General features: G+C 42.8%; 1 protein-coding gene across 1 annotated transcript in view; it reads right to left on the minus strand.

Moving 5' to 3' along the window:
* Positions 1–26,581, minus strand: part of PTPRN2 (protein tyrosine phosphatase receptor type N2) — a 1,410,930-nt gene that overhangs the window by 86,931 nt on the left and 1,297,418 nt on the right. Inside the window, exon 15 of the mRNA XM_064274265.1 lies at positions 14,908–15,055. Within this exon, the coding sequence (XP_064130335.1) occupies positions 14,908–15,055 (148 nt within the window). The remainder of the gene's footprint in view (positions 1–14,907; positions 15,056–26,581) is intronic.

A 26,581-nucleotide genomic window follows, 5' to 3' on the forward strand; every position in this document is an offset into this window, starting at 1 on the left:
TGCAATCGCACCCCTCGGAATATATCCTAGAGAAATAAGAGCCTTTACATAAACAGATACATGCACACCCACGTACACTGCAGCACTGTTTACAATAGCAAAAAGGTGGAAGCAACCAAGGTGCTTATCAATGGATGAATGGATAAATAAATTATGGTATATTCACACAATGGAATATTATGCATGAATAAAGAACAATGATGAATCCGTGAAACATTTCATAACATGGAGGAATCTGGAAGGCATTATGCTGAATGAAATTAGTCAGTTGCAAAAGGACAAATATTGTATAAGACTACTATTATATTAATTGGAGAAGCAGTTAAGAGTTGGGGGAGAGGGATTTTCACTAATTCGATAGTAGATAAGAACTATTGTAGGTAAACGGAAAGACAACACACAATACAGGAGACGTCAGCACAACTGGACTAAACCAAAAGCAAAGAAGTTTCCTGAATAAACTGAACACTTCAAAGGCCAGCATAACAGGGGAGGGGGTTTGGGGACCATGGTTTCAGGGACATCTAAGTCTATTGGCATAATAAAATCTATCAAGAAAACATTCTGCAGCCCACTTTGGAGAGTGGTGTCTGGGGTCTTAAATGCTAGCAAGCGGCCATCTAAGATGCATCAATTGGTCTCAACCCACCTGGAGCAAAGGAGAATGAACACCAAAGACACAAGGTAATTATGAGCCCAAGAGGCAGAAAGGGCCACATAAAGCAGAGACTACATTAGAAGAACTAGATGGTGCCAGGCTACAACCGATGACCATCCTGACACAGAACACAACAGAGAGCCCCTGAGGGACCAGGAGAGCAGTGGGATGCACACCCCAAATTCTTGTAATGAGACCAGGCTTAATGGTCTGACTGAGATTAGAATGACCCCGGAGGTCATGGTCCCCAGAACTTCTGTTATCCCAAGCCAGGAACCATACCCAAAACCAACTCTTCAGACAGGGATTGGACTGGACTATGGGCTAGACAATGATACTGGCGAAGAATAAGCTGCTTGGATTAAGTAGACATGTGAGACTATGTTGGCATCTCCTGTCTGAATGGGAGATGAAAGCGTAGAGAGGATCAGAAGCTGGCCAAATGGATATGAAAAGAGAGAGTGGAGGGAAGGAGTGTGCTGTCTCATTAGGGAGAGAGCAATTAGGAGTATATAGCAAGCGGTTTATAAATTTTTGTACGAGAGTCCGCCTTGATTTGTAAACTTTCACTTGAAGCACAATAAAAATTGAAAAATAAAAGGGGTGCAGATAGTAGATTCTGGGAGCTAAGCAGGTGAGTTTCCCATGGATCTGCCAAAATGATCAAACAGATCTCTGAATGGACAGTTTGGGATTCTCTATGAAAGGAAAGAAGGTCACTAGGAGAAGAATGGCTTTACTAGCAACAAGTCACCAGAAACAAAGATGCGCACGCTTTAAAATAAAGCTGAAACGCCAAGATGAACCTTGGTTATATCCTGTGTCCCCCCAAAAGTTGTAAAAGATACAGTGAGACTATTTGGGACAAACAGTCCCAAATAGTTTATATTTGGGAATATAAACTAGGTAGTAGATGATATTGTTGTTGTTGTTGTTAGGTGCCGTCAAGTCAGTTCCGACTCATAGCGACCCTATGCACGACAGAATAAAACACTGCCCGGTCCTGAACCATCCTTACAATCATTGTTATGCTTGAGCTCATTGTTGCAGCCACTGTGTCAATCTACCTCATTGAGGGTCTTCCTCCTTTCCGCGAACGCTTTACTCTGCCAAGCATCATGCCCTTCTCCAGCGGCTGATCCCTCCTGAAAACATGTCCAAAGTATGTAAGATGCAGTCTCGCCATCCTTGCCTCTAAGGAGCATTCTGGCTGTACTTCTTCTAAGACAAATTTGTTCATTCTTTTAGCAGTCCATGGTATATTCAATATTCTTCGCCAACACCACAATTCAAAGGCATCAATTCTTCTTTGGTCTTCCTTATTTATTGTCCAGCTTTCACATTCATATGATGCAATTGAAAATACCATGGCTTGGGTCAGGCGCACCTTAGTCTTCATGGTGACATCTTTGCTCTTCAACACTTTGAAGAGGTCCTTTGCAGCAGATTTACCCAATGCAATGCATCGTTTGATTTCTTGACTGCTGCTTCCATGGCTGTTGATTGTGGATCCAAGTAAAATGAAATCCTTGACAATTCCAGTCTTTTCCCCATTTATCATGATGTTGCCTATTGGTCCAGTTGTGAGGATTTTCGTTTTCTTTATGTTGAGGTGGAATCCATACTGAAGGCTGTAGTCTTTGATATTCACCAGTAAGCGCTTCAAGTCCTCTTCACTTTCAGCAAGCAAGGTTGTGTCATCTGCATAATGCAGGTTGTTAATGAGCCTTCCTCCAATCCTGATGTCCCATTCTTCTTCACGTAGTCCAGCTTCTCGAATTATTTGCTCAGCATACAGATTGAATAGGCATGGTGAAAGGATACAACCCTGATGCACACCTTTCTTGACTTTAAACCAATCAGTATCCCCTTGTTCTGTCCGAACAACTGCCTCTTGATCTATGTGCAGGTTCCTCATGAGCACAATTAAGTGTTCTGGAATTCCTATTCTTCACAATACTATCCATAATTTGTTATGATTCACACAGACAAATGCCTTTGCATAATTGACAAAACACAGGTAAACCTTCTGGTATTCTCTGCTTTCAGCCAGGATCCATCTGACATTGGCAACGATATCCCTAGTTCCACGTCCTCTTCTGAAACCGGCCTGAATTTCTGGCAGTTCCCTGTCGATATACTGCTGCAGCCATTTTTGAATGATCGTTAGCAAAATTTTGCTTGCATGTGATATTAGTGATATCGTTCTATAATTTCCACATTCAGTTGGATCTTCTTTCTTGGGAATAGGCATAAATATGGATCTCTTCCAGTCAGCTGGCCAGGAAGCTGTCTTCCATATTTCTTGGCATAGATGAGTGATTACCTCCAGTGCTGCATCTGTTTGTTGAAACATCTCAATTGATATTCCATCAATTCCTGGAGTCTTGTTTTTTGCCAATGCCTTCAGAGCAGCTTGGACTTCTTCCTTCAGTACTATCGGTTCCTGATCATATGCCACCTCTTGAAATGGTTGAACATCGACTAATTCTTTTTGGTATAATGACTCTGTATATTCCTTCCATCTTCTTTTGATGCTTCTTGCGTCGTTTAATATTTTCCCCATAGAATCCTTCACTATTGCAACTCAAGGCTTGAATTTTTTCTTCAGTTCTTTCAGCTTGAGAAACGCCGAGCGTGTTCTTCCGTTTTGGTTTTCCATCTCCAGCTCTTTGCACGCGTCATTATAATACTTTGTCTTCTCTAGCCACCCTTTGAAGTCTTCTGTTCAGTTCTTTCACTTCATCAATTCTTCCTTTTGCTTTAGCTGCTTGACGTTCGAAAGCAAGTTTCATACTTGCCTCTGACATCCACCTTGGTCTTTTCTTTCTTTCCTGTCTTTTCAATGACCTCTTGCTTTCTTCATGTATGATGTCCTTGATGTCATTCCACAACTCGTCTGGTCTTTGGTCACTAGTGTTCAATGCATCAAATCTATTCTTCCTTCAGATGGTCTCTAAATTCGGGTGGGATATACTCAAAGTCCTATTTTGGCTCTCGTGGACTTGCTCTGATTTTCTTCAGTTTCAGCTTTAACTCGTATATGAGCAATTGATGGTCTGTTGCACAGTCGGCCCCTGGCCTTGATGATATTGAGCTTCTCCATTGTCTTTTTCCACAGATGCAGTCAATTAGATTTCTGTGTGTTCCATCTGGTGAGGTCCGTGTGTATAGTCGCCATTTATACTGGTGAAAGAAGGTATTTGCAATGAAGAAGTTGTTGGTCTTGTAAAATTCTATCATTCACTCTCCAGCACTGTTTCTATCACCAAGGCCATATTTTCCAACTACTGAGCCTTCTTCTTTGTTTCTAACTTTTGCATTCCAATCACCAGTAATTATCTATGCATCTTGATTGCATGTTTCATCAATTTCAGACTGCAGCACCCGGATAAAAATCTTCTATTTCTTCATGTTTGGCCTTAGTGGTTGGTGCATAAATTTGAATAATAGTTGTATTAACTGGTCTTCCTTGTAAGCGTATGGATATTATCCTATCACTGACAGCTCTGTACTTCAGGATAGGTCTTGAAACGTTCTTTTTGACGATGAACGCAACACCATTCCTCTTTGAGTTGTCATTCCCAGCATAGTAGACTGTATGATTGTCCAATTCATAATGGCCAATACCAGTCCATTTCAGCTTACTAATGCCTAGGATATCGATGTTTATGCATTCCATTTCATTTTTGATGATTTCCAAGTTTCCTAGGTTCATACTTCATACATTTCAGGTTCCCATTATTAATGTGTGTTTGTAGCTGTTTCTTCTCATTTTGAGTCATGCTACATCGGCAAACGAAGGTCCTGAAAGCTTTACTCCATCCATGTCGTTAAGGTCGACTCTATTTTGAGGAGGCAGCTCTTCCCCAGTCATCTTTTGAGTGCCTTCCAACCTGGGGGCTCATTTTCCAGCACAGACAATGTTCCGCTGCTATTCATAAGGTTTTCACTGGCTAATGCTTTTCAGAAGTAGACTGCCGGGTCCTTCTTCCTAGTCTGTCTTAGTCTGGAAGCTCAGCAGAAACCTGTCCTCCATGGGTGACTCTGATGGTATCTGAATACCGGTGGCATAGCTTCCAGCATCACAGCAACACGCAAGACCCCACCGTATGACAAACTGACAGACATATGGGGAATTACATGGTATTAGGAAATTATTATTAATTTTCATACTTATAGTTATATAGGAGAACATCCTCATGTTTAGAAAATGCAGGCCACAGTACTTAGATGCCGTGATACCTGAAACTTAGTCCGAAATAGTTCCACCAAAAAATAAATAAAGCTCACACATACATATAGTGCAAATGTGGCAAGATCTTGGGTGGCAGCTTCTGAATCTAGGTGGTGGGTATATGGGTTATCTTCAAATGAATATTTCAACTTGTTTGAGTGTTTTTAAACACTTTCACGATGAAAAGTGTGGGGAAAAATCACCCCCGAGGTAATTTCCAGCCCTGGGGAAATCACATATAGGGGATGGTTCCTTTACTTGCAAAGTGAAGATAATGACAGGACACTTACAGGGTTGTTCTGAGGCTCTGAGTGAGACACTGCAGTGAAGCATTAGTGCTGTGGCTGACATTAGGGTGCTTGTGAACATCTGTCAACCTTATTAGGGGTTCCTGGACAGCCCTGAACCATGTGGGCTGCCCAGCAGGTTGTTAGAAAAGTTAGCTTTTTGAACAAGTACCCAGAACGTTCATGAATGGATCTGTGTCTGCGTGGAGGGAGAACTCTGTATTGCAGTACCCTGTATTTATCCTGTTGACATGTTTTTATCAATGACTTGAAGACAGAAAAAATATGTTCATCTAATGTGCAGATGGCAAAGATAGGGGGAGGCGATATGTTGAATCAGGAATTAAAATGTTCCTGACAGACTGGAATAATAGACCAAACCCAAAAAGATACAGTCTAAAAAAAAAAAAAGAGATACAGTCTACTAGAGATCAATTCAGGGTTCAATTCTTATGTTAAAACAAACAAACACAATTGTGTAAGGATGCGTAGGGGGCTTGGGGGTCCTTGACTTGATGATGTCCTTAAGAAAAAGTCCCTGGTTTTAGTTGACTGCAACCTCAGTATGAGCCCACTTTGTGATATGTCTACCAAACAATGCATATAAACTTACTGTGTATGTGTATATAATGCTCAAACAAGGAGGAAACACACCCACTGTTCTCTGCCCTTGTGGAGAATCATGATTCTTCTGGACATGGAAAGATAGAGTGTGTCCAGTAGAGCGTGGAAGCTGCTGGTTCCTACCTCTGAGACCCCTCTCAACTCTAAAATTCTGTAAATAAGGTTGGAAACTGAAATATAAGAAGTGAAGACTACAATGCTTTACAAAGAAAGACATCTATCTATTGGTCTAGCTTCAAGAAAAAAAGTAAAGAAAATATACACTCTGAACTCTGAGCTGTTAAATGGTGCAGAAGGTCAGTAAAAAAAAAACAACGTAGCGTATAATTGAGGAAGCAGCCCTTCCTCTGTTCCTCGCACTAGAGGGCACTGAACAACCCTGGGAGGCACGTGCCACTGCAGCTTACAGGCATTTCAGATGATGTCTGCCCTTGGAGCAACAGCCTAACAAGAAAGGCTCTATCTGTGTCTCAAAAATTGCTCTTGTCTCTTCCTTGCTTCCCTTCCAAAAAAAAAAAAAAAAAAAAAAACTTCAGTCTGAGGCAGAACTTCTGTAAAAAGCCCACACAGAATTTGCTGGAATATTTCTTTTCAGCATCAACAAACTGAGAGCTTTTCCAAAGTTGAGAGGCAGAGACTGAGCGGGCTCTGAGATCCGCCCCCCACCCTGCCACCCCCCATAAAAGGGCAGCCAGGCCAGGATCACATCTCCACATGTCAACTTTCTTGTAGAGGTGAGATGTATGCCCAGAACCTTTCCATGAGAGAGAAGGGGAAAAAATTCTTGCTTAGTTATCAGTTTCTGGAGAATTATCCACATATTGAAATAAAAACAAATCAGTATAATTTTTGTCACTTGGAAGTGTTTAAAACAGAATATTCCTCAAAGGGGATTCTGCTTAGAGTTTGAAAAAATGTTTTCAACTCAAAGGCTTATTTGGAAAGAAATTATCTTCTGTTTACTTTAAGGAAAGCTATGCCTAGATGGCTTTCTTACTTTGAACATATCAGGAAAGGCCAATTGCTAGAAAAGGACATAATGTCTGGTAGAGAGTCAGCAAAACTGAGGGAACCCTTTTTTTTCCCATGAGATATACTGACACAATAGCCACGACCATGGACTCCAACATGCTAACAGCCATGGGGATGGCACAGGACCAGGTAACGTTCCATTCCGTTATACACAAGGTCGCCAGGAGCTGGGGCCTACTGGGTGGCCACTGACAGCACCAATACTTAGAAAAAGTACTGCAGTCCTTACGAATATTTTGAGTATTCATTTCTGTGGTAGCTTGTAATACATGTGCGTTTTTTCACAGGAAACAATCTCAGGCTAGCCTGCAAAAGTTTATGAACAGCAGTGTCTGAAATAGTGCAAAGGGCCTTTGAGTTGAAATCCCAACTTCCTCATCTGTCAAATAGGGAAAGTAACTCCTGGTGAGGATGAGGGGTGGCCTATAGGTGAGGCACTAGGATGGCGCCTGACATGGACATGATCAGGAAGTAAACAGGCTGTTATAATTTCATTCATAGGCAGCTAACATGGGAACCAGACTCCTGGGAACTTCTGGCCCTCTTCATCTAACCATACCTGTGAGGCAAGGCCTGAGGAGGGGCCAGACCAATAGCTCTGCCTTGGGTTATGGAGCCTTAACTGAAATCTCCTTAGTAACAACGTCCCTTCCTCCCTTCCTCCCTTCTGCCCTTCCTTATTTTATTGTGGTGAAATATATAAGCCAAAAAAATTGCCATTAATTCAGTGACATTAATTACATGCACCATGTTGTGGAACCATAATAATAACCATTTCAAAAAAATTTCCATCACCCCAAACAGAAACTCAGCACCCCTTCTCCAACAGTTTCCATTCCTCCACCCACCCACCCACCCCCACCCTTGGTAACTTTGGTCTGTGCGTTAGTAACAATGACCTTTCAAAAAGCCAAAATATGAGTCTACTGCATTATGTATCATTCTCTCTGTTTTTATGTATCTGGGTCTTTTCCTTTTCATACTCCTTAGCTTTGTCTCTAAGTACTTCTGTGTCTCTATTTCTTTCTCCTCTTATTGTAATCCAGAATGAAAAATAATTTTTTTTTTTTTAGGTATAGAAGGGAAATTCTTCAACATAATAAAGGGCATCTATACAAAACCAACAGCCAACATCATTCTTAATGGAGAAAGGCTGAAAACATTCCCCTTGAGAACAGGAACAAGACAAGGATGCCCTTTATCACCACTCAAATTTAACATTGTGCTGGAAGTCCTAGCTAAAGCAATAAGGCAAGAAAAAGAAATTGAGGGCATCCAAATTGGTAAGGAAGATGTAAAACTGTCCCTATTTGCAGATGATACGATACTATACATAGAAAACCCGAAAGACTCCATGAAAAAACTACTGGAACTAAAAGAAAGATTCAGCAGAGTGGCCGGATACAGGATAAACATACAAAATTCAGTTAGATTCCTATACACCAATAAAGAGAATGATGAAAAGGAAACTAGGAAAACAATACCATTTAGAGTAGACTGTGAAAAAATAAAATACTCAGGAATAAATCTCACCAGGGATGTAAAAGACCTATACAAAGAAAACTACAAAACACTACTGCAAGAAGCCAAGAGAGACCTACATAAGTGAAAAAAGATACCATGCTCAAGGACAGGTAGACTCAACATTGTGAAAATGACAATTCTACCCAAAGCAATTTATGAACACAGTGCGATCCGAACCCAAATACCAACAATATTCTTTAAAGAGACGGAAAAACTAATCACTAACTTTATACAGAAAAGGAAGAGGCCCCAGATAAGTAAAGCACTACTGAAGAAGAACAATAAAGCAGAAGGACTTGTACTACCTGACCTAAGAACCTACTATACAGCTACAGTAGTCAGAACAGCCTGGTACTGATACAACAACAGATACACTGACTAATGGGACAGAATTGAGAACCCAGACATAAATCCACTCACCTAAGGTCACTTGATCTTTAACTAGGGCCCAAAGTCTATCAAATGGGGAAAAGATGGTCTTGCAAAACTGGATGTCCCTCTGCAAAAAAATGAAACAGGACCCATACCTCACACCATACACAAAAACTAACTCAAAATGGATCAAAAAACTTAAATATAAAGCCAAAAACTATAAAGAGCATTGAAGAAAAAATAGTATCAATGCTAGATGCCCTAATACACAGCATTAACAGGATACAAACCATAACTAACAATACACAAACTCCAGAAGATAAGGTAGATAACTGGGATCTTGTAAAAATTAACCACTTATGCTCGTCAAAAGACTTCACCAAAAGAATAAAAAGAGTAACTACAGACTGGGAAAAAATTTCTGGCTATTACAAATCCGGCAAAGGTCTAATCTCTAACATTTACAGGAAATCCAACACCTCTACAACAAAAAAACAATCCAATGAAAAACTGGACAAAGGAAATGAACAGGCACTTCACCAAAGAAGACATCCAAGTAGCTAACAGACACATGAGGAAAGGCTTGAGATCACTTAGAGAAGTGCAAATTGAAAGCACAATGACATACCATTCCCCCCAGCATTACTGCCACTAATCAAAAAAAAAAAAAAAAAGAAAGAAAAGAAATGTTGGAGAGGCTGCAGGGAGATTGGAACTCTTATGTACTGCTGGTGGGAATGCAAAATGGTACAACCACTTTGGAAAACGATATGGTGTTTCCTTAAAAAGCTAGAAATAGAAATACCATATGATCCAGTGATCCCACTCCTAGGAATATATATCCTAGAGCAATAACAGCCATCACACCAACAGACATATGCACACCCATGTTCATTGCAGCATTGTTCACAATAGCAAAAAGATGAAAACAACCTAGATGCCCATCAACAGATGAATGGATTAAAAAAAAAAAAAAAACCATGGTACGTACACACAGTGGGGTACCACACAATGGTAAAGAACAATAATGAATGTGCGAAGCATCTTACAACATTGATGAATCTGGAGAGCATTATGCTGCCCATTAAGTCAGTCACAAAAGGACAAACAGTGTATGAGACCACCATTATAAAAACTCAGGAAAAGGTTTACACACAAAAAGAAACAATCTTTGATGGTTATGAGGGAGGGGACTGAATTGCTGGGCTGCGGGCTGTGGGGACCATGGCTTCAGAGAACATCTACCTCAATTGGCATAACATAGTTTATTAAAAAAAAGTTCTACATCCTACTTTAGGGAGTAGCTTCTGGGGTCTTAAAAGCTTGTGAATGGCCATCTAAGATACTTCATTTGTCTCATCCCTTCAGGAGCAAAGGAGAATGAAGAAAACTAAAGACACAAGGGAAAGATTCGTCCAAAGGACTAATGGACCACAACTACCACAGCCTCCACCAGACTGAGTCCAGCACAACCAGATGGTGCCTGACTACCGCCACTGACCCTCTGACAGGAATCACAATAGAGGATCCCAGACAGAGCTGGAGAAGAATGTAGAACAAAATTCTAACTCACACAAAAAAAGACTAGACTTACTGGCCTGACAGAGACTGGAGAAACTCTGAGAATATGGCCCCTGGGTACACTTTTAGCTCAGTAATGAGGTTACTCCTGAGGCTTACCCTTCAGCCAAGGATTGGACAGGCCTATTTTTTTTTTTTATAAAACAAAACAGGACCAGAAGGCAGGAGGGAACAGGAAAGCTGGTAATAGAGAACCCAAGGCTGAGAAAGGAGAGTGCTGACATGTCATGGGGTTGTTAACCAATGTCACAAAATAATATGTGTACTAACTGTTTAATGAGAAACTAGTTTGTTCTGTAAACCGTCATCCAAAGTACATTAAAATCATTTTTTTGCTTACGATAGTATATCAAAATAACATCATGTTCTTATTCTTAATTTAAAAGGCAGATGAGCAGAATATCACGATTCTTTTTAAAAATGCAAAAAAAAAAACTTAAAAAGCAAATTAATATCTTTAAACTTCTGAGATAATACATCTTGACCTAGCACAGTGCCAGTTAATCAATTAATAAATATTAGTTCCCTTCTTCTTTGAATGATAATTAGGATGTACATAGAATCTCTGGGTTATAAGGGGCTTCAAAGTAGCACTACCGTTTTCGATTTCCTATGCAACTTGCCAGATAAATTGTCTTCCAGACTAAGCTGGCCCCATTCCAGTGCCGAGGAATAGGAAAGACATTTAAGATAGAAATCGAATGAGTAAAGATGTAACGGACAGTGCAGTCTGACCTCCTAGGCCAAACAGAAAGAGAGACGCTGGGACCATAGGAAATCCAGTTGGACAAGCTTAGTGTTTTCAGATTTGGGAGCACCTTGAAAGCCAGGAGATCATTTCAGTCTCTTGGGGTTTACAAAGGTAAGCTGGGCAGCAGCTTGCAGGGTGGGTTCAAAGGGTAGAGATCAAGGAAACCTGAGGAGGACCAGGGTGGTGGGAAGAAGAATAAGGGGTAAACCTACAGGACCTGTCACATAGAGAAATGCTAGACTGGTGACAGCTATCTAGGACATGGTTCAAGAAGCAAGTGCAGAGATGGCACCAGGGTTTCCAGGCTGGGATGCGTAATGAATGACACCACTGCCAAAGTGTGGGAGTTGGTGAGGAGAAAAGTCCTTATCGCATTAACGTTTGTTACATCAGTCTGCACGTATATAACAAATCAATACAAGCTTTCCGAGATACGGAGGCACTTGGAGGCCAAAGCTCTTCAACATGTGATAGCTTTGTTACAGAGCCAGTTCTATTCCATGAAGAGTTTAACAGCCAGGCAAAATGAAGCAGGGGTTTAAGAAAGAGAGGAGGTAATTATCCCTCCTGGAGTTTGGAACAACCAACACGAGTTTAAGCAATGCCATTCTTCACCCCTTCCCCCGAGTACTCTGCTTGAGAAGGGGTGTAGACTGAAACGTGATAAAGTTAAGAAGGTTAGTGGTACGGAGATGGGGGTATGTGACACAAAGCAGGCCCATTCATCTGGAGTTGAATCAACGCATGTACTTGCCCTGCCTGTCCTTCCTGGACTGGCTTTTCAACCTCTAACAACAAAGTTGTTTCTTCACAGTTCACTACAGCTAAGAACCCCACGTCAGGCATACGTGCTAACGAAAGCGGGGGCTGTGCTGCTGGAATCATTGGTGGAACGTCAGGAAATGGGGTTTGTGGGCGATGAGTGGAGTCCCTGGGTACTGCAAATGGTTAACGCAGGCGGCTACTCAAGATTAAAGCTCAAGTCCCCCAGAGGTGCCTTGGGAGAAAGGCCCGGTGACCTACTTCCAAAAAATCAGGCATTGAAAACCCTAAGAAGCCCAGTTCTACTCCGTCACACAGGCCCCACAGAGTTGGAATCAACTTGACAACAACGGGTTGGTTTGGTTTTTTTCGGGAGAGGAGATATCAGTCATATTACAGACTCTTTCTAACTTCTAACATCAGAGACAAACAAAGACATTATTTCCCTTGTTAGCCATTCCCTCAGAGACCCTGAGTGCTCTGATCCAAGAAAAGCGTTGAAACCCTCCTAGGGCCCTGGCTCTCTGAGAGCACCACCACCAGCAGCGACCTCGAGAGCTGTGGCCGTCTGCTTCTGTGTCCTGGGGCTGGCTGGCCACTGCACCGTTACTGAGGTCCTCGCATTGAATCAGCTGGTTTAACACGGCTCAGACAGAGTTCAAGTGGCCACCGTGGGCTACAGGGTGTGGCTACATTTCTGTCATGTTTTAGGGTTATCACTGGGAGGAAGGGAGATGTCTCAGAGGAAAAGGCTTAGAGTTTTAACATTTGCTGTAAAAGACCTAAAAGGAGTCCTGCTGGCACAGTGGTTAAGTACTCAGCTGAAAGGTTGGTGGTTTGAACCCACCAGCTGCTCTGCAGGAGAAAGATGTGGCAATCTGCTTCCATAAGATTAAAGACTTGGAAATTCTATGGGGCAGCTTTACTCTGTTCTATAGGATTGCTATGCATTGGAATCAACACGATGGCAATGTTTTTAATGAAAGATGCAATAATTCACATTAACAATTAGGCACATGGGAGACATTCAGCATGTGTTTCTACTTGCCATCAAGGTGGTTCTGACTCCTGGTGCCCCTGTGCGTGTCAGAGCAGAACTGTGCTCCACAGGGTTTTCACTGGCTGATTTTTCAGAAATAGTGCCAGGCTTTTCTTCTAAGGTGCCTCAGAATGGACTCAAACATCCAATCTTTTGGTTAGCAGGTGAGCATGTTAACTGTTTGCACCAACCAGGGAATATGTGCTTACTGAATCCAAATTTACCCAAAAATCAACCCATTATTCAAGACTTAGTTCAATCTAAATGATCCCTAAATGGTCTGCTCTTTGAGAGCACTGACCATCGCTTGTTCATCTCTGGGTCCCAAAGTCTATCAGGAGTCCCCCCGGCACATGGTGAGCCCTTAACAAATACACGTCAGTTAGTTTATTTGCTGATTTGCTTTTCACCTAATAAAAAACGTGTAAATCCTAACAGCTCCGCCTTTTAGGGCTCTTTAGGAAAAACAGGAACCCTTTCACACCTCACAGAAATGGAGGCCCTGCTCTGAAAACTGACTAAACTGTAAGAAAAAATCTATACTGAGAAGTATGGTGTGGGCTTTAGAAAGGTCAGTGATTCCCTAGGTTAGGCTCTAAGGAAAAACCAGCTTAGAGTTTTTACATCTTTTTGACCTGCAAGTGTTGATCAAATTTCTGCTGTTTAAAGGATAGCAGATACGGCTGCTTCTCCTGAGTTGGTTGGCAGGGGTTGCCTTGAGGTGACAACTTGTCAGGACAGGATCCCAGTGCCACCTCTCCGGACGGCACCAGACCAGGGCCCGTGACTGGCTCCAAAGGGCTGAGGCAGGGATGCTGTGACAAAATGCCCACTGTGGCCACAACGGATGTTGATCTTGCAGGCTTTTGTAACGCTGAACTGGAATTTCGTGTGCCTCTGCTATGCTTTCAGGAATGTAAACTGAGAAAGTACATTTTATTATATTCTAAGTATTCATGAATACATCTCGTCTCAAGGTTCCAGTAAAACAGTAACTGAGTAATTCTACACACACACACACACACCCATGCACATCAGTCATTCATCACTCGGGAAATCAACATTTACTAAGTGTCTACGTCTGGAACTTTGGTCACAAAGATACTGAAAATACCTTTCCTCCTTGTGGGGTAGGTTTACGTGTCAATTAAAGTCAGAACGCTGCATGGAGCCTGATAAGCACACAAGAGGCATATAATTAATATGAGCTGAATGAAATGAACTAGGAGCACCAGGTCCTGGGGAAGAACGTTCTAGGAAGTCACCCCTGACTGCCCACACGGAGCTACCTGGTCCCCGTAAGCCCTGGTGGGCTTTCTACGTGTTGTAAGTACATTCTATGCATCACATGAAAAGGATAACCTAAGACGCTCTCTTTTCTGGATGGTAAGTCGCTTTCAATAACCTATTTTTTTTAATCTTCACTTTCTGGCAATGATACCTAGCTAGACAGTAGGCACCCACAATGTTTGTTGGAATAACTGTAAAGTAAAAAAAACGCTACAATAGCTACCGTCACTTATTTTGTATTTACAATGTGCTAGGCTCTGTGCTAGTTACCTCCTCTAATGCTCCGAGCAGTAAGTAATAGTTCAAGGAGGAGAGTGTGATCCCCATTACAGGTGAAGAAACAGCTCAGAGAGACAAAGAAACTTGTCTCAAATCACACAGCTAACAGAACGCAACAGAGTGAATATTCCTCTTGGGTTTAGACGTCTCCCAAACCCAAGGTTCCATGACCATGCCACTGGACCACAGAAGAAGAAACGAATTCTGTGTTGTTGAGGCTGGAGAAGGCTTCACAGAGGTGATGTTTACACTGGTCTTGAAGTAGAAGTACAAGTTTGCGGGTAAAGAAGAGGGTACAGGAGAAGAGTAGGGAAAGGGCTTTCCAGATTTTGAGAATGGCAGCCATTAAAATAAAGAGAAAAATATGAAGGTGTGGTCTATACCTGTCCATAATTGATCACCTTCCTGCCCCCGCCCAGTGGAAACCTCCTGGAAACAGAAGTGTGCTCCGGCATGGGAGGTGATACGTACATGTCAGCACGGCCAAGCAGCGGTTTTTCTGCACGTTCTCCTCCCGCTGCGCCACCAAGGAACTGTTGGGCTCCGCCTGGTAGGCACAGAGTGCCTCCCACTCTTTCTCCAGGCGATTCTTGTTCTTCAAGTGGTCTTCCATGTAGGACTGAAATGTAAATGACAGAAGTCAGGAAGTGTCACCTGGGGCAACATTAGGTCCCTGTCATGGTCAGGGGACACACAGTTGGCTGAGAGAGGGTGGAGCCCACTTCTCACTTCTGTGTCTGAGCTAGGGAGCTGGGTCCCATCCCAGGCCTACTAAGAGGAACATAAACTAGCCAAGCTTACAAAATACAGCAGATCCTTTAACATATTTGTTTGTTCAAAAGTGTTTATGAAGTGCCTACTATGTGTGAGTATGAAGATGGTACAAGACAATGCAACACTTCTTCTGTGACACGTGAGGTCGCCATGATATGAAGATGGTGCGAGACCAAGCAACACTTCTTCTGTGACACGTGAGGTCGCCATGATATAAAGATGGTGCAAGACCAAGCAACACTCCTTCTGTGACACGTGAGGTCGCCATGATATGAAGATGGTACAAGACAATGCAACACTCCTGTGACACATGATGTCGCCACGATACAAAGATGGTGCAAGACGGAGCAACACTCCTTCTGTGACACATGAGGTTGCCATCAGTCAGGACCGACTCACCAGCAATTAACAGCAACAAGAACTATGGGTGCTACGCTTGGCATTAAAAACACTTAAATCATGAAGTTGACTCAGGTATTTATCAGCTGACTGGGGAGAAGAGACAGACACACCAGTACGGAAAATAAGCGCCCAACTAAAGAGTGATCAGTGTGTATCCCCTGAAGTCTTCTTAAAACCAAACAACAGTTTATCTTAACTAGTAAAAAATGTCTGCCTTGAGCATTAAGCTCTTTTAAGAACTATCTATATGGATCAAACTGACAAGAGCAACTCGAAGATTAGATAGAAACCTTACCCAAAACCAAAAACCAAACCCACTGCCATCAAGTTGGTTCTGACTCATAGAAACCTTAGCAGGGCATTACACCAAACCCACTGCCATCAAGTTGGTTCTGACTCATAGAAACCGTAAAAAATAAAACCTTAGCAGGGCATTAAACCAAACCCACTGCCATCAAGTCAATTCCAATTCATTTCAACCCTACAGGACAGAGTAGAACTGCCCCATGGGGTTTCTAAGCGGCTGGTGGATTCGAACTGCCGACCTTTTGGTTAACTGCCATTGTGCTTAAACCACTGTGCCATCAAGGAGTTTATGTTAATGGGGGAGGAACAACTCAGAAAAGGAAAGTGAGAGTGGTTGTATAACACGAAGACTGTAATCAAAGTCACTGAACTGTACATGTAGAAACTGTTGAACTGGTGTATGCTTTGCTGTGTATCTTCTCAACAACGACAACATAATTAAATTTAAAAAAAGTCATCAGTGTCGGTGGAAGCAGTCAGGGAGACTTGTTGAAGAGAGTGCTCGGACCTCACTTTGATGAGATAACTGCCCAGAACGGAAGGGGTGCCCACGCTGCAGAGCATGGGGAGAGCAGGGAAAGGGAGCTGAGGCTCCTGAGGACGCTCCCAATGTCTGCTGAGAGGCGTGTGAGCCGGGGCCTGTAGCCTGCATCTGTGTGTGCACACATACATGGCAACACGGCTGTCTCTACCTATCTATATCAAAGAAGGAATACATACAAGTTATTGTTACACAGGAGGAAACCCTGGTGGCGTAGTGGTTAAGTGCTACAGCTGCTAACCAAGAGGCTGGCAGCTTGAATCCGCCAGGTGCTCCTTGGAAACTCCATGGGGCAGCTCTACTCTGTCCTATAGCGTCACTATGAGTCAGAATCCACTCGACGGCAATGGGTTTTTGGTTACACAGGAAGGAAACAGAAGCTACAGGTAGGTTAAACTATCAATAAACCGCTATCAAGGAAAGCATCCCAGGGAATAATGTTTTGCATGAAAAAACTTCTGTTTTTCTTTGCCTTTATAAGTTCTAGTTACTAGTAGATACTATGTTGCAGTAATTCCTTGAAACTATTTCACTGAAAAAAATATAAAATATACTGTTCGAAAGCTAAAAAAAAAAAAATTTTTTTAATCAAAATCATGTCATGTGGTTAACTCAGAAAGTGAGACAGAAATGGAAACGGAGGCCTGAGAGATTCTGATGTCAGCATCTTCCTCTTTCCTAATGGCCGGGGCTCAGTTTGTTACCGTTTCCAAATACATGACCTATTATTTAATGGAGATGTATCATTTCCTCAAATATATGCTAAAAAGTGCACAGTGAAAACGGGAAAAGCACCTCCAGCCCTAAAACATGCGACAGCACAGATATCAGGTAGCTGTTGGGGAACACGTTTCCACTCCGATGAAAACAAGTCACCATAAATTTTAATTATAATGTCAGAAGTTCAGACCAATCTCTTGGTCAGGCTTTCCATCATTCTCATTTCTGTGTGCACAGAAGTCATTTTTTTCTTATAATCAGTACATTTTTCTGAATTGAGTGGACATGATAGATTTAAGATACTTACTGCTCTGATTTGTGCAAAACGTTAAGCAGCTTGTAGCATTAAAAGAAAAAAAAAGAACCAAATATTTTGACCCTTGGCTGCTCCTATCTTAATTTTTCTGGGCACTTGCCTGACAGCAGTGATTAACAGGAGATGTGGAAGAGGAAACAAAGACCTCTGAACATTTTGCCTTCCACAAAGACAGCCATGCCTACCAGCACAACCCACTTTTCCTTATTGATCTGTTCAACAGAGAAGCAGCCCTGACTTTAAGAAAAAGCATTTCAAAGGACCAAGCCCATCTGAGTTATTACGCCCAAAGGAAATAATGGTCTCTTCCTGTAAAATTTGTTTGCGGGTTTTCAAACATGTCTACACAACAAAATGAAACACACACACACTCACACTCAGAGTCTCTGGCACACACACACACTCATACATACTATCTCACACACTCATATGCACGCATTCTCACAGATGTACTCTCACACTCACACACTCATGCATACACTCACACACTCATGTGCACACACGTACTATCTCACACACTCACACACACTCTCACACTCAGTCCGTCACACACTCTCATTCTCATGCACACACACTCCCACACATGCACACTCTAACACATGTACTCACACTATCTCACACACCCTCACACACACACTCAGAGTCTGTCAGACATGAATGCTCACTATATCACATACAAACTCACACACGCACACTCACATGTACTATCTCACAGTCTGTCACACACACTGTCTCACACACACTCTCATACACTTTCTCTCACACTCTCACAAACGATCTCACACACACACCCACACTCTCACACACACTCACACAAACTCTCATTCTCTCACACACTCACATGTACTTTCTCACACACACTCTCACATATACCCTCACTCACACACAGTCTCCGTCACACATGCACTCTCACACATACTCTCACACTCTCACACACACGTACTATCACACACATTCTCACACACACACGTACTCTCACATTCTCACACTCTCACACACATGTACTATCTCACACACACACTCAGTGTCACATGCACTCACACAGAATCTCACACACACGTACTCTCGCACTCAGTATCTCACACACACACTCGCATGTACTATCTCACACACACAGTGTCACACATGCACTCACACATACACATACTCTCACACTCACACACACCCACACTCACCCACACTCACATACTATCTCACAAACTCTCATTCTCACACACACTTACATGTACTTTCTCACACACGCTCTCACATATACACTCACACAGTCTCCGTCACACATGCACTCTCACACATACTATCTCACACACATACTCACACACATGTACTATCACACACATATCCTCACACACAAGTACTATCTCACACACACGTACTATCTCACACACAGTCTGTTGCACACGCACTCTCACATACTATCACACATGTACTCTCACACACTCACATGTACTATCTCACACACACATACACTCAGTGTCACACATACACGTACTCTCACACTCTCACTATCACACACATGTACTCACACTCACACATACGCTCATTCTCACACACAATCTCAGTCTGTCACACATGCGCTTTCTCACACACTATCACACACACACTCTCACATGCACACACGGTACTCACACACACTCTCACACTCTCACTATCACACACATGTACTTACATTCACACATACACTCATTCTCACACACAATCTCACAGTCTGTCACACATGCGCTTTCTCACACACTATCACACACACACTCTCACATGCACACACGGTACTCACACACACTCTCACATTCTCACTATCACACACATGTACTTACATTCACACATACACTCATTCTCACAATCTCACAGTCTGTCACACAAGCGCTTTCTCACACACTATCACACACTCACTCTCACATGCACACACAGTACTCACACACACTCTCACACTCATACTATCTCACACACAACACTCACACACACACTCACATGCGCACACACACTCTCCGCCCACACACTCCACACAATAGGATCCTTATTTCAAAGCGCTTCACGCTACAGTTTCTATCCAAGTGTTGATAAACTTTTCATGGTTCCACTCCTAACTCCTTCACCAGCCCCCATCTGCTCCTCACTGACACCACCCTCAGGCTAGTCAAAGGTCACTGGACCTTTCTGGAGCTTTGCTTCCCCCCTCGGCTGCTCTTTGGCATTTCTTTGCTTATTAGTACCTATCCATGGGGCAGACTAAGAAAGAAAAAAGGAAGGGAAAGGACCTGCTGCCTCAAACACTCCAGGGGTACCCCAGACTCCTGCAACTGGACAAAGGAAGGGAAACTCCAGTCACACAATTGTGCTGGGAAAGAGCTGCCTCCTGAAAGTAGAGTCAACCTTAATGACGTAAAATGAAGTAAAGCTTTTGGTATCTTCATTTACTGGTGTGGCATGACTCAAAATAAGAAGAAACAGCTGCAAACATCCATTAATAATCAGAACCTGGAATGTATGAAGTATGAATCTAGGAAAATTGGAAATCATCAAAAATGAAATGGAATGCATAAACATCAATATCCTAGGCATCAGTGAGCTGAAATGGACTGGTATTGTCCATTTTGAATGGGACAATCATATAGTCTACTATGCTGGGAATGACAACTCAAAGAGGAATGGTGTTGCATTCATCGTCAAAAAGAACGTTTCAAGATCTATCCTGAAGTACAACACTGTCAGTGATAGGATAATATCCATACGCCTACAAGGAAGACCAGTTAATATGACTATTCAAATTTATGCACCAACCACTAAGGCCAAAGATGAAGAAATAGGAGATTTTTATCAGCTGCTGCAGTCTGAAATTAATCGAACATACAATCAAGATGCATTGATAATTACTGGCGACTGGAATGCTAAAGTTGGAAACAAAGAAGGATCAGTAGTTGGAAAATATGGCCTTGGTGATAGAAACAATGCCAGAGATTGAATGATGGAATTTTGCAAGACCAACGACTTCTTCATTGGATCTCACCAGATGGAACACGCAGGAATCAAATTGACTACATCTGTGGAAAGAAATGATGGAAAAGCTCAATATCACCAGTCAGACCAAGGCCAGGGGCCAACTGTGGAACAGACCATCAATTGCTCATATGCAACTTCAAGGTCAAACTGAAGAAAATCAGAGCAAGTCCATGAGAGCCAAAATATGACCTTGAGCATATCTCACCTGAATTTAGAGACCATCTCAATAATAGATTTGACGCTTTGAACACTAGTGACCAAAGACCAGAAGAGTTGCGGAATGACATCAAGGACATCATACATGAAGAAAGCAAGAGGTCACTGAAAAGACAGGAAAGAAAGAAAAGACCAAGAGGGATGTTAAAGGAGACTCATAAACTTACTTGTGAACATCAAGCAGCTAAAGCAAAAGGAAGAAATGATGATGTAAAAGAACTGAACAGAAAACTTCAAAGGCGGGCTTAAGAAGACAAAGTAAAGTATTCTAATGACATGTGCAAAGACCTGGAGATAGAAAGCCAAAAGGGAAGAACACGCTCGGTGTTTCTCAAACTGAAAGAACTGAAGAAAAAATTCAAGGCTCAAGTTGCAACAGTGAATGATTCCATGGGGAAAATATTAAACGACACAGGAAGCATCAAAAGAAGATGGAAGGAATACACAGAGTCATTATACCAAAAAGAATTAGTCGATGTTCAACCATTTCAAGAGGTGGCATATGATCAGGAACCGATGGTACTGAAGGAAGAAGTCGCATTGGTGAAAAAACAAAACTCCAGGAATTGACAGAATATCAATTGAGATGTTTCAACAAATGGATGCAGTGCTGGAGGTAATCACTCGTCTATGCCAAGAAATATGGGAGACAGCTTCCTGGCCAACTGACTGGAAGAGATCCATATTTATGCCTATTCCCAAGAAAGGTGATCCAACCGAAAGTGGGAATTATAGAACAATATCATTAATATCACATGCAAACAAAATTTTGCTGAAGATCATTCAAAAATGGCTGCAGCAGTATATTGACAGGGAGCTGCCAGAAATTCAGGTTGGTTTCAGAAGAGGACATGGAACCAGAGATATCATTGCTGATGTCAAATGGATCCTGGCTGAAAGCAGAGGATACCAGAAGGATGTTCACGTGTGTTTTATTGATTATGCAAAGCATTCGACTGTGTGGATCATAAGAAATTATGGATAACATTGCAGAGAATGGGAATTCCAGAACTCCTAATTGTGCTCATGCGGAACCTTTAAGTAGATCAAGAGGCGGTTATTCGGACAGAACAAGGGGATACTGATTGGTTTACAGTCAGGAAAGGTGTGCGTCAGGGTTGTATTCTATCACCATACCTATTCAATTTGTATGCTGAGCAAATAATCCGAGAAGGTGGACTATATGAAGAAGAACGGGGCATCAGGATTGGAGGAAGGCTCATTAACAATCTGTGTTACGCAGATGACACAACATGGCTTGCTGAAAGTGAAGAGGACTTGAAGCACTTACTAACGAAGAGATCAAAGACCACAGCCTTCGGTATGGATTACACCTCAACATAAAGGAAACAAAAATCCTCACAACTGGACCAATGAGCAACATCATGATAAACAGAGAAAAGACCGAAGTTGTCAAGGATTACATTTTACTTGGATCCACAACCAATACCCATGGAAGCATCAGTCGAGAAATCAAAAGGCACATTCCATTGGGCAAATTTGCTTCAAAGGACCTCTTTAAAGTGTTAAAAAGCAAAGACATCACCTTGAAGACTAAGGTGCACTTGACCCAAGCCATGGTATTTTCAATCACATCATATGCATGTGAAAGCTGGACAATGAATAAGAAGACCGAAGAAGAGTTGACGCCTTTCAATTGTGGTGTTGGCGAAGAATATTGAATATACCATGGACTGCCAAAAGAACGAACAAATCTGTCTTACAAGAAGTACGGCCATAATGCTCCTTAGAGGCAAGGATGGCGAGACTGCGTCTTACATACTTTGGACATGTTGTCAGGAAGGATCAGTCCCTGGAGAAGGACATCATGCTTGGCAGAGTACAGGGTTAGCGGAAAAGAGGAAGACCCTCAACGAGGTAGCTGCAACAATGAGCTCAAGCATAACAACGATTGTAAGGATGGCTCAGGATCTGGCAGTGTTTCGATCTGCTGCGCATAGGGTCACTATGGGTTGGAACCGACCCGCCGGCACCTAACAACAACCCTGAAGTTTGACGGTTCAAACTCACTCGTTGGCACAGAGGAAGAAAGGCCTGTTGACTGCTTCTGGAGCAGAAGTACTCTGTAATACATGGGGTTGTCGTAAGTTGGAATCAACTCTAGGACAGCGGATTTGGTTTTTATTTAAGGATTTTGGTCTGATTCCTAGCGAGCATTTGATACACACATGTTGAATCAGTGCACATGCTGTGAGCTCTGTGGTCAGGCTGTGAAGGAGATGCAAATCTCATTCTACTTGGGGCAGTGTGGTCCCAGGTCTGTGTGCGATCTCGGGGGGTGGGGGGAGGCAGGGCACAGAGTAACAAGCTACGGGCTCACCTGTTACCGGCTGGGACTTGAAGCAAGGACTCTAATTCTCACACATCCTCCACGGCCCCTGGTAGAGCCACCAGCTTACCCAGCAGATCCATTTGGGCACAAAGGGCTAAGAAGCTGCAGTCACAACTGTCTTATCCGTGGAAGTAAGACTTTTTTTTAATAACACACCCTGAATCTCAGACCCATAGTCACCTTAGTAACAGAAACATCAGAGTTGCTCTAAACTTACTGAGTCAAAGAAAACGAATTCCGTTTCCTCTCTCCCTTGTGGGTCCCCGAGCATCACCAGCTCTACCCACACAGACCTGGGGATTAGTCTGCAGTTGGAAAAATTCACTCTAGTGTAAATTTCTCACGTTATGAAATTAGACAGAACTGAAATGGCTTGACCTAAGAAACTACAAACTGCTTTCTTTTGAGACAGTCATTATAGAATACCAAATACATATTTTTACACCAAAGCTATCCTAATAAGGAAAATGTTTTTGCATAATATTTAAGTTTTGTGAAAATAACCAAACAACGGTTGCCCTTAAGTCAACTCCAGCTCATGGTTACCCCGTGTGTGTCAGAGTAGAACTGTGCTCTGTAGGGTTCAGCTCATGGTAACCCCGTGTGTGTGTCAGAGCAGAACCGTGCTCCACAGGGTTCAGCTCATGGTGACCCCGTGTGTGTCAAAGCAGAACCGTGCTCCGCAGGGTCCAGCTCATGGTGACCCCGTGTGTGTCAGAGGAGAACCGTGCTCCGTAGGGTTCAGCTCATGGTGACCCCGTGTGTGTCAAAGCAGAACCGTGCTCCGCAGGGTCCAGCTCATGGTGACCCCGTGTGTGTCAGAGGAGAACCGTGCTCCGTAGGGTTCAGCTCATGGTGACCCCGTGTGTGTCAGAGAAGAACCGTGCTCCATAGGGTTCAGCTCATGGTGACCCCGTGTGTGTCAGAGCAGAACTGCGCTCCGCAGGGTTCAGCTCACGGTGACCCCATGTGTGTCTGAGTAGAACTGTGCTCCGCAGAGTCCAGCTCACGGTGACCCCGTGTGTGTCAGAGCAGAACCGTGCTCTGCAGGGTTCAGCTCACGGTGGCCCCGTGTGTGTCAGAGCAGAACCATGCTCTGCAGGGTCCAGCTCACGGTGACCCCGTGTGTGTCAGAGCAGAACCGTGCTCCGCAGGGTCCAGCTCACGGTGACCCCGTGTGTGTCAGAGCAGAACCGTGCTCCGCAGGGTCCAGCTCATGGCGACCCCGTGTGTGTCAGAGCAGAACCGTGCTCCGCTGGGTCCAGCTCATGGTGACCCCGTGTGTGTCAGAGCAGAACCATGCTCCGCAGGGTCCAGCTCACGGTGACCCCGTGTGTGTCAGAGCAGAACTGTGCTCCGCAGGGTTTCAGTGGCTGATGTTTCCAAAGCAGATTGTCAGGTCTTTCTTCCTAGGCACCTCTGGGTGGATTCGAACGGCCAACCTTTTGGTTAAAGCGTTTAACCATTTCTGCCAGACAGGGGCTCCTTCATACTTGCCGGCTTATCTAGCCTTAAATATAGTGTGTGTCTGGGCACTGGAAGGTGGGAGTAATACTGGCTAATGTGTATAGTTTCATATGTTTTTACGGCTATTTTTCTCAAGATTTGTTAATATATGTTCTGATAAACACAAATAAAAGCACTCCTGGCAAAACGATTTTTGGCTCTACTCTTTGGAAAATGCTTTTCACAAAATCCATCATGAACCAATGAGCTTCTTTCAATAAAACATGACTGATTCGAAAATGATGAACCTTGACAGGTTTACTCTAATCCCAGATACCAGGGCATTGGCTATTACCTTAATTCCTATAAACCAAGCTGTTCAAATCTTCACGTTTGTCTCAGCTACAGGATGTGACTGCATGCTGCAAGCTCACTGGCATTTCTAAATTTATTGCAAGAAACACAAACTGGGACTGTAATGAGCAAAGACCAGGTTAGCTTGTCTGGCAGAGGGGGGAGAGAAGTAGACATTGACATTATTTTTTTCACTGAGAAGTAATCTGGGGATACCCTTTATTGTATGAAAATTGAGATAAATTTTTCATTTCCAGGGCACGTACTGTTCTAGCAGGCGTGAGCTTGTCCTGTTCCACTGGCTTCAATTTGATCTGTTCTGTATTTTTCTATTAATATTTTTATGAAATACAGTTTATTATATTAAACTGATTTAACTTCCCCCATCCACATTTTAATAGTCTTTCCTCTTTTCATGGTTTGTGGGTTAAGATAACTTACATGTGGAACACAAGAGGGTATCTTTCCATGTCCTCTGTGTAGAATCTAGGCCTTGGTGATGACGTAACACACTGTAAGCCATAAACACACAATAATCTAATAGTGCAGGGTCCCTTCTCTCCAAGGATGTGAGAAATGTGAACTAGAAGAGTTACAGGCAATCCAACTTCGACACAGTTACCTTCTGGAATAAAGGGGCAAATGTTAACATGCAGTTTAAAAACACTCAAGTTCTGTTCTTATAATGGGCACTTTGCTTCAGGTGTTTCAAAAATCTACATTTAAATGCTTTTGTTTTATGTGCGTATGTGATGTTGTGGTGGTGATGGTCTGAGAGCCTACTTTCCTTAAAAAAAAAACCAAAATAAAACTAACTTTCTTTTATTACATAAACAACACACATGGAAAAGAACAGAAAATGAAGATCCAAAAATCCAAGCCAAACCTGTTGCCATGGAGTCGATTCCGACACATAGCAACCCTACAGGACAGAGGAGAACTGCCCCATAGGGTTTCCAGGGAGTGGCTGGTGGATTTGAACTGCCGACCTCGAGGTTAGCAGCCGAGCTCTTAACCACTGTGCAACCAGGGCCCCAAAAATGAAGATGAAAATAAAAGTAGCTGATAATCGCACTGCCCGAAGTTACCACGGAAGCCTCATAAGCCCTACCACTCTTAGTGTACTTCTCCTTTTCAGTGCTGACTGTCAGCCCTTTAGCTCTGGACATTAACAATATTTTAGGAAAAAATTTTTTTTAAGTTTAAAAGATCTTGAGATAAGGCTTCCATCTTACATATGGGGAAATCAAGGCATCGGCACAGAAAAGTAAAACAATTTGCCCAAAAGCACACAGCAGCCAAGCCAAAGCTCGGTGAGTCTGATGCTAACATACCGACCACCAGCCCAACGTGATCTTCTTTCCTACAACTCCCTCCCCTGCACCAAACACTTAGGATTTCTAAAAATACATCTCCATGGCATTAATCACATTGCATTTTGTGCTGTCGCTGCTGGCTTCATGCCCATCTTCCTCCCATGAGGCTAATTCTTCCGAGGACAGGGCCTGGGTTCCATTCAGCTCTGTTGCCTTTACGTCATGCAGCACATGTGGTCAGCACACAGTATCTGTGGAGGGACTGCTTGTGACCTGGAAATTTCCATACGCAATTTGTATTGCAGGTAAAAGTTTGTATCGGTGACAGGCATCCAAAAAATTTCTTTGAATATTCTGAAACTTGGAAGAACTGCCCAGCAAAGCAACATAAGGAACTTGGGGTGCTT

This window comes from Loxodonta africana, chromosome 22 (genome assembly GCF_030014295.1).
Source record: "Loxodonta africana isolate mLoxAfr1 chromosome 22, mLoxAfr1.hap2, whole genome shotgun sequence".
Taxonomy (NCBI): domain Eukaryota; kingdom Metazoa; phylum Chordata; class Mammalia; order Proboscidea; family Elephantidae; genus Loxodonta; species Loxodonta africana.